Source organism: Octopus bimaculoides, chromosome 6, assembly GCF_046866305.1.
Source record: "Octopus bimaculoides isolate indiv1 chromosome 6, ASM4686630v1, whole genome shotgun sequence".
NCBI lineage: Eukaryota > Metazoa > Mollusca > Cephalopoda > Octopoda > Octopodidae > Octopus > Octopus bimaculoides.
This window is the reverse complement of record NC_142933.1, coordinates 50,241,239-50,251,105: the sequence shown is the minus strand read 5'-3', so window position 1 is coordinate 50,251,105 and position 9,867 is coordinate 50,241,239. Positions and strand designations below refer to the sequence as shown.

General features: G+C 34.9%; 1 protein-coding gene across 2 annotated transcripts; it reads right to left on the bottom strand.

Moving 5' to 3' along the window:
• Positions 1-1,135: 1,135 nt before the first annotated feature.
• Positions 1,136-9,626, bottom strand: LOC106868078 (uncharacterized). Of its 2 annotated transcripts, none has more exons than XM_052968846.2 (2): positions 8,276-9,626; positions 1,136-5,954 (listed from the first exon to the last, which is right to left on the bottom strand). In XM_052968846.2, the coding sequence occupies exons 1-2, from the start codon at positions 9,176-9,178 to the stop codon at positions 5,895-5,897; spliced, it is 963 nt and encodes a 320-aa protein (XP_052824806.1). In that variant the 5' UTR covers positions 9,179-9,626; the 3' UTR covers positions 1,136-5,894. The 2 variants fall into 2 exon arrangements, with proteins under 2 accessions (XP_052824806.1, XP_014768679.1); XM_014913193.3 differs by having other exon boundaries at positions 1,136-2,365.
• Between the last annotated feature and the right edge of the window lie 241 nt (positions 9,627-9,867).

Here is a 9,867-nt window from a genome sequence, read left to right as displayed (position 1 = left end):
GGAGATAGTCCTGCTCAATATGTAGGTGGAAACCCCATATGGTGTACCCAGTGCAAGCTATAGACACATTAAGAGGTGCAGTCATTATATGTGGCAGATGTGCAGGTACATTAAACACCAGGAACATATAGGGGAATTCTTAGAAGTGATAGACAGTTTCCCTTAGTCAGCAGTGGAGAAGGGCTGGGCTAAATTCAGGGAGCTGCTACTATTGTTGGTGACAGACATTGAATGATGATGATGATGATATATATATATATATATATATATATATATATATATCACCATTGGTGACCGATAGTTCCATTGGTTATTGCTTTCCAACAGGAATTTGACACTAAGAGACAAGAGAGTGTACAAAATAAGAGCTAAGAATCTTATAGATCACCAATTTTTGTTGTTTTCTCACTGATGCTTATACCTTTCATTTGTTTACATTTATGGTCAACCTAATGTAACATAGAAGACGTTTGGCTAAATTGTTCTGCAAACTTGGTATCAAATTGCAAAATGAACATATATAATACAATGCCAAAGTTTACTATCATATCTGAACAGACAAGGGATTCCAAAACGTCCACTTTTCCATACTTGCCTGCACTGGAGTTTATTGAGGCAGATTTTCTATGACCAGATGTCCGATTGCCAGTTTCCAAGCAAGGTAATATTTCTCCATGGCCAGACATGGCCTTGCAGAATATCGGAAATGACATTCATTTATGATTACAAATGTCAAGACAAACACACGACAGGCTTCTTCGTTTCTGTCTATCAAATCCACTTACAAAAGTTAGGTCAGCCCAGGACTACAGAAGACACTTGTCAAGAGCATCATGCAGTGGGACTGAACCAGAAATGTCACTAACTATATATTTTTTTTTTTTACTCCTGGCCTTCACCTACATCTGCTTTCTGTTGTCATAAAATGGTTGTCTCCCCTACCATAAATATGTGTTGTGTTAACCCTAATTATGAATAGTCACAAAAGTTTAACTAGGTACGTATTAACATTTTTTTTTTTTTTTAATGGACTCCAAATTATCAATGCCATTCAAAATGATTTGCAAAATGAAACCTTTCTATTTGGATTCGAAGTAGATACTTAGAACACTTGAAAAAAAAACCAACAAGCAGATAAAATTTTAAATTGTAAATTTATTTGAGAAATTAAAATAACATGAATTTGAAAACAGTTAATAACTAGAAGTAAAATCAGACCCAACCCTTAAGGCTTTCAATAACTTGCATGCAATGTAAGATGAATTACTCCCAAGTTAGGAATTATAAAGAAAGAAGCTGATTATTGTGTGTGTATATATATATATATATATATACACACACACACACACATACATACATAAAATCTAAGATTTAACTGATCAGCATTAGCTATTTAAAATCTACAATTTAAAATTGCCTTAAAACTTAATCCTATTAAAAATGTTACATAAAAAGCAAAGATTTTGTAATAGAATGCTATATATTTTATTTAAGTTATCTTCATAGAAGATGTTAAATAATCTGTTATTACCTCCCCTTTCACTGTGGTTTACTTTATGTACAGCAGTAATTATTTATAGCTGGTCAGGTACAACCACATAAAACATTATACCTAAAAGGTTACAACAATGTACCAAGTCATAATTTTAGAATTTACTTAGACGATGGTATACAAAAGAAAACACCACCATTTAGAGTCAGACAGTCATCTTTAATCAGAGACTGGTTGCCAAAGCAATTCAAAATCTGAGTCAGCCAGATGTAATAAATAATAAATAACTAAGGCCAGATACATTAACTGTTGCTTGCTACATATATGTATTGAGAGATGATATATCATTAAAGACATACCATCACTTCCAACACCAACCACAATGTTGAGTTAATAGTAATTCAAATATTACTTCAAAGCTTATATGATCTACAAAGTTCCAAAAGACCATCATATGAAATTTTTCTTTTTAGTTTAATTACAAAAATATTTCATTTTGTATCACAGAATGCTTCAATGACGACATTTAAGATGATGTCCATTTGACAGTTGTCTGTATGTGACAAGATTGCATTTAACAGTCTGTAATGTAGTCTTGCCTAAAGAAAATACAATAAACCTTCAGTTAGGCAAATTCTTTACTAGATGCATTTAGTAATGTTCATATTTCTTTCGAAGAGCCAAGATCTTCAGTCTGTGAGAAGGATCCAAAATTGGTTTCAACACTTGCTCAGTGTTTTCTATCCGACATCGAAACCTCTCTGAATCAATATGAATTTGTACCCATTCACCTTTACGGGCAGCTTGGTAGGCAAAACTCCATACAAGCATAAAATGCTTGGTTTCTAACTTCTCATCAGCAGCAAAACGAACCTTTGGAGAAAAAAAAAGTAATAAGAAAATTAAAGATCAATTTCAGGGAAAGCAAACTAACACCATACTATTTCAATACTATTACCAGCAAACTGCTGAAAGTATTTTTCAGCTTAATTCCCAGATGAATACATCAGAGTATGTGAACAATCAACATTTACCTTTCTGGCATATATGTATTTAAAAATATAGACTGATTTACTTAGCAGTGATCCTGATAGCTTCATAGTCCACTGTGCTTATAGGTGGAATAAAAAAAAACACCTGAAAACAAAATTCAGCACTAGAAAGAGCACACAGCCATAGAACAAAAATATTTTGTTCAACCTATATCATTATAAGAAAAACAAAGATTGTTTCTCACAGGCGAAACAGTTAACTGAATAAAGTGCACCTAATGCCAGGCAACTGCATTATAATAAACTGTTGGTATGCCTAACAACAACCATGCAACACAATGGTCTGCACTTGGTCGAAACCCAATGATGCATAACATACAAGCCCAACAAAAGGCAGCTGGAGCAGAGATTAAAATCAACCATGCAATACATGGAGATACTGGAGGCTTCCTTGTATCTGGAGTAGTAGCTATCAAAGTAAGGCATCTTTGTATTGTATTTAGACATTACTATCATACAAATTAATTTTCAATTATAAATTCTTTTGTATTTATATTTTAGTATTAGTAATAAAAAACATTTGGACTTAAACTTTATACAAATAAATGCGGTAACGTTCACTTTCATTTCACCAATGATTCCTGCCTTAAATTGCTTCATTTTCACACCTTCAAGAGAAAGATCGCCTAATTATACTGACGAGACTACTACAGCAACATCCACTAAAGCACAGGAAAGAAAAAAATTACAAATTCTCACAACAGATTTTAAACTGTGTGCATGAGAAAATGTATTTCTATTTGTGAATCTTTTATATCACAAATAGAAATACATCGGCATCTTAGACAAGTGAGTTCCACTATAGCCCCGGGCCGATCTAAGCCTTGCAAGTGGATTTAATAGACGGATACTGAAAGAAGCCCACCATTTGTCTGTCCCCCACCAGTGGCGGTTTGTTTACGTCCCTGCAATTTAGCGGTTCGATCGAAGACACTGATAAAATAGTACTGAAATGCGTGGAGTTCTAGTTTAAACATCCTCTATAACCTCTTACATCTTTTTGGAATTTTCATAAAGTTCTAGCGAATTTTAGGCCATCTTATTTTTGTTTTCAAGTGAAAGATGTCTGTACCTGTATGTGTGTTATGTATACGTGCATACATAAATACATAGACCTTTTTTGTATGTGTGAGTGAGTGAGTGCCACCTAGATATACATGCGAACACACATACACACTCTCCACAAAAATGCTTTACGGAATCTCACATTTTCGGCTATGGAGATTTCAATTCTGAAATTTTTTTTTCACAAATCGCAACTTCAAATTTCTACCCCCACCCACCCCTTCTTCATTTTCTACTTTTCCGGAATTTTTTTGCGAAATACATAGAAAAATACGGGGATTCTGATTCTGAAAATAAATTGTAAAATTTCAACTTTTCGGACCCTACCACCCTAAACTCCTCTCCTCCCGATTCTACGGCCTTGGCCATCAAGCAGGCTATATCCACATGCTAGAAATAACAGCCAAATCTCACAAAACTGCGATAACATAATGAAAGAAATATGTAATCTATTCACTTTTCTGCAAAGATTTTTTTCAGAGTATTTTTTTTTGAATTATTGAAATATTTTACAAACAATTCCTTTTCAGAATCATATCTTCATTTTTCTAAGAAATACTCAAACTGAGGTCTTGCCTTTTTCTACGTAAGTGAGAAAATGAAACGGGGGGGGGGGTCGGTTTCCACCCCCCATCTTACAGAAACCCGGAACTATTCAAGAGTAGTACCAGTGCGCGCACTCGCAAGTCGTGACTAGTCGATCTTACAACGACTATATAGCGCGAATGCGCAAAACATATACGAGGTTTTTTTTTTTTTAAACAAAGTAAAGAATACTTTCGCCCATTAATGTGTTTACAGGGAGAAAACTATTCGGCATAACTATAGGGTTTTACCCCCCAGACTTAATACAGAAAAATGAAACAATTATGGACGACTTGCTCCGAAACACCACCGAGTGGGGAACGCTTCTCAAAAATAACCTGCAGTTGTTTCCTTTAAAATTCCTATATGCTCGAAAATGTACATACATCAAAGTATATTTGTAGAAAGTTTCACGAAAAAATATTAATTTTCCTGGAAGAATTTAAGTGGACTGTTGGAATTTCCGAAAATTGTCCCCCACCCCCATTCCAAAACACCTTCACCGGAAATTTTTGTATATTCGGATTCTACATAGTAAATACTATATGCATAGAAAATTTCATTAAAAAATATTCATTTTTCTGAAAGTTATGACCTACCAAAGTCTGGGGGGGGGGGGGTAAACCATGTAGTCATGCCAACTATTCAAAACAATGTCAGATTGACAAAGAAACCAGGAAGGTATTGGGTGGTCGTGAGTTGTGCAAAAAAACACCAGCTAAATCGTCCTTAAATCACGCGAGTCGTGACTAGTCGATCCTACGACTACCTAGCGCGTCATGCGCAAAACATGTATGAGGGTTTTTTTCTAAACAAAGTAAATATTTTTTTTAAAACTAAGATGATCTTTCGATACAATGCCCAGAAATGTCATCCCTTGTTCAATGGTATCAGTACATGAAGGGCATTACAAGTAATTATCTTTTGCGTAACCTTTACCAAATTGGTGGACTTGAGCGCAAATACAACAGAGGATGGGATAGAGAGGATAAAAATAGGTTTTTAGAACGTTGTAGCTCTAAAACTCTTCAGCCACTTATTAAAAAATTTATCAAACCAGGGACGACTATATATTCTGATTGTTGGAGTGCGTACAATGGGATTACTGAAATAGATGTGACACCAAAATACACCCTGGAAGAACGTAAAACGACGTTTTAGGAGTAAGGTGTGGAAGATTTAAAAAAAAAAAAATTTAATTTGTGTTTTATTTACTTTGTTTTAAAAAAGTCATACATGTTTTGCGCATACGCGCAAGATAGTCGTTGTAGGATACACAACTAGCTAGCACGGATGCGCAAGTGAGCGCACCGGGACCACTCGTCTTGAATAGTAGATCAGTAACACCGTACGTATTCTTTACTTTCGCCCATTAATGTGTTTACGGGGAGAAAACTATTCAAAACAATATATGTCAGATTGACAAAGAAACCAGGAAAGTATTGGGCGGTCGTGAATTGTGCAAAAAACACCAGCTAAATCGTCCTTAAATCACACATACCCCACCCCCAAAAACGTATGAATTCCTGTGTGTAGAATACAGATTCGTAAAAAATTTCAGAAAATAAAATTATGAGGGGTTATATCGGGTGCTTAAACTAGAATTCCGCCAAAAATCCTATTCTTCCGTATTTAAAATAAATTTATAAAACGTTCTTTATAAAAGAGAAGTCAGAAAGAGTACTTATTTCGAGATAATTTTAAGCAATACAAAACCATTCTTGTAAGCAGCGTATAGAACCTAAAATTTTTCTGTTATTCTGAAAAGAACAGTAAAAGTGGAACATTGAAGCAGTTACTCAACTCATAAAATGGGCGCGGTCTATTTTACAACATATCTACTGCGCACATGTTTAGGCGGAAGGACCCAAAATTGTTCAGTTGTAATGGTTCTTTACGAGGTAGAGACGGACTATATGTAATCTGAACCTTTCCCCACCTTATTTATTAATTTTTTTAACGGAATCCCACGTTTTAGGCTATGGAGACTCCGATTCTGAAAAAAAATTGTTTGAAAAATTACCCCCCCCCCCCACCAAGCAGGCTACTTACATGATAGAAATAACAGCCAAATCTCACAAAACTAGTGTTAGGGTTAGGGGCACTGTCATGCTATTAGCTGTCAGAAGTGAAAGTGCTCACTGCTAGTGAAGTATCTGTCTGAGATTTTTGAAAATTTTTTCAGAATCGGAATCTCCATAGCCTAAAACGTGGGATTCCGTAACAGCCAAATCTCACAAAACTAGTGTTAGTGTTATGGTTAGGTTTTGAGTTAGGCTTACCCTGTGGATCTATATAAAAACCGGCGGGGGGGGGGGGGGGGTCGAAATTTAGAATTTTTTTTTTCAGAATCGGAATCTCCATAGCCTAAAACGTGGGATTCCGTAAAAAAAAAAATAATAATAATAAGTGAGGAAAGGTTCAGATTACATATAGTCCATCTGGAGTTTTCGATAAAATTTTGGCATATCTACGTCAAGTGTGTTCAACAACTTTGTTACCTCATAACTTCCGGAAAAATGAAGATTTTTCTACAAATATTTTTCGTGGGGGAAGAAATAGAGAGGAGGTCCGATTTACTCACACGAGTGTCGACTATTTCCTTATAGCTTTCAGAAAGATGGGTAATTTTAAACGAAATTTCCCACAAATACCATTCAGATAGTGTACATTACAATTACATATGAATTCAACAAGAAAATAATACATAAAAGAAATTGTCACACATATTACACATATGTACAAAAGCTTGAAATTGTTATGCGCGTCAGTAGGTGTACACCTACGAATTTTTACCCACCCCTGGGAATTCAATTTCGATATGATCATAAATCTACACCATTTGAAATGCATTTGTAGAAAATACCATTTAGAGATATTCATCTTTCTCAAAGTTATGAGGAAACAAAATTCGGAGAAGGCCGGGGGAGAGGGGGCACTTGTGTAGGTATGCCTAATTTAATACAAATTATTTTGTAATGCCGGTATTAAATTGAAAAATTTCGGACTCTCATATATTAGCAAGTTACTGTTAAGTTTAATTTCCAAGGGATAACAAAACCGAAAAATGTATTTTTGAAAATTTTCAGGATAATGCAGTTTCCAAGACGAGAAGCACAAAAAATATGGAGAAAGAGGAAGATACATATGAAAGAGAGGAAGAATAGCTTGAGAGAAATATGCTCTAAACCGGAACTTAATTATATTAAAGCCCCACAACTATTTTTATATATTTTAAAAAAACAACCCTTTCTTTCAATGTTCACACAATAGAAGAGAAACATTTTAAATAGAGAGAGTGCTCGATTAATATAGTCAAAGTGTAATATATGGTAGCTGCGGAGTAATTCATTTAGACTGTGTACTGTGGTTCAACTGCGCAGGAGTATCTTTAGAACGTGTCAAATGCGCGCCCTACTTTACCAAGAATTAAAAATGTCGAATCAATTCACCGGCGCCATATTTACTTTTCGATTATTTCTTTGGGGGTTTTCTTTTTGTTGTCAACACGAAAAATTGGAATTCTTTAAAAAAAAAAAAAAAAAAACCGGTCTTGTTTCGGCTGCCGGTCTTTGAGCTCGGACTATGTACTTTGAAAAGAGATATTTCCATTAATGTTAAATAGTATTAATACAATCCTCATGAGAGAGAGAGATTGGGGGGGGGGAGAGCAAAATCAACAGTTCGACTCTCAATCCGATAAAAAGACAAAAAAATCAGTCGAAGAGGACATGCAAAGTGATACATCCGTTTGAGGGCCACGAAATATACGCTTTGTGATAAGCTTAAATAGGTTGAACAAACGTTTAACATGTTCTACCAGGAGTGAATAAATAACTGCAATTAAAATAATTCATGCGAAAACCAGTTTAAAATTAAATGGCAAATGTAACAAGTGCTGATTGAACCATTTGCTTAGATAGACATAAATCAATTAGATTTATTTCCTATAATTTTTGGAAAGAGGGAAGTCAAATATACAACATATGGCATTCAATAGTTTACATAAACCAAATGAAAAAAGAAATTACAATATATGTTCATGTGAAGTTTTTAAGGAAGTAATAATAGAAATTCAAACCTTAGAAGTTTTATGGTGTACGTTCGTGTCCGTATAGATTTTATTCCATCTGTCGTTGGCTTTTCCTATGATACTGGGAATGGAGTCTGTATTTTCAGTTTTTGTATTTTGAGTATTTTCAAACAGTTCATTGAAAGAAAAGCAAGGGGTATTAGAAAACAAGATATCATCATCGTAATCTTCATCATAGTCATCACTATCACACTCATCATCGCTTTCCACTAACTGAAAAACGGTTTTCCAAAATGGGACGTCTTTGGTACATGGTAAATCGTTACAATTTGTGTCTGAATTAAAATCCCAATTTTCGTCACCACTAGCATCCTCAAAAGAAAAATGTCCATCATCATCGCTATCCTGCCCATCATGAGCAGAGCTGTGCAGATCAGTAAAAGAGTCTAAAGTAGTGGAGTTCATTGAACTCTTGCTGCTCGGACTGAATAACAAGTCGTACTCGCTTTTTGGGGAGTATGCTTCTTCTTCATCTGAAGGGTTTTCTAAGGAGTTAGATTCGCTAATAAGACTATCGTATTCAATAGCTAAGTCGAATGGGGTATCAGCATCATCACTTACAGGGGTCAACGCGATGGTGTCGGGAATAGAACCGACCGCGTTTTTTGCATGCTGTCGGTTCATTTCAATATTTTTTGTATTTAATATACGGCTTATGTTACTGTGAGTACAGTCGCCACAGTTCAGCTGCATAAACAGCATATGTCTTTGTAAATGCACGACACTTAACTTGGCAATAAAGTCTATCAGAGAATCGCCGTTCGACGATTTTGGAGCGCCGTAAGTAAAGCCGTCTTCCCTTGGTGTCGTTAAGTGGCACACTTTTGGACTCGCCATCTCATCACATGCTTCGTGAGAACTAAATGGATTTATTAAAGCAGGTGGTGCCATTGTGATGCGAAATCCAAGTATATATATAATAGTCAAATGCGATTAGCTGTTTGTTTTTTCAGAAATTGTTTTGAATGCGGTGTTGGTGATGGTCAACAAATGTAGCAGAATTGTTTTTGTAGAGTTTGTGACAGGGTGGAAAGGAATATTGAAGCCAATATCTATCGAGTTTATTCCAGTATTTATCAGTGTAATTTACCTTTGTCATGAAATATTGGGAACCATCATTTTCAGTACAGCTGCAACGTTTAAAATCATCGGCGAACAAAGTAGACGAAAAATCAAGATCGGAGCATAGTGTGGAACATAATACATCCATTTCTGTAAAAAATATAAATCCAATTAGAGAAAGTAAACTGTTTGCATAAAATAAAGCAACACTTGTCGAAATTATTCAGCGGAGGGCATTAATCACGAAGCATTTGTATTCCTTTCATATTTTGTGAGTGACACAATTAACGGAAGTTACACTATTTATAGTTAGCGCATTGATTTTTAATCGCGCATAGAAAATAGTTCCACATTAAAAATGAAAACTAACTAAAATTTGTCATTTTCAAAAAATACTAGACTTTGGATTTTAAAGTAATTAATATGAATTCTACTATTAAATTATCTGTAACAAAAAAAATTCGCACAAATTATTTCCTGTAGACGAAAACGAAATTTTTAAAAATTTAACATGGCTA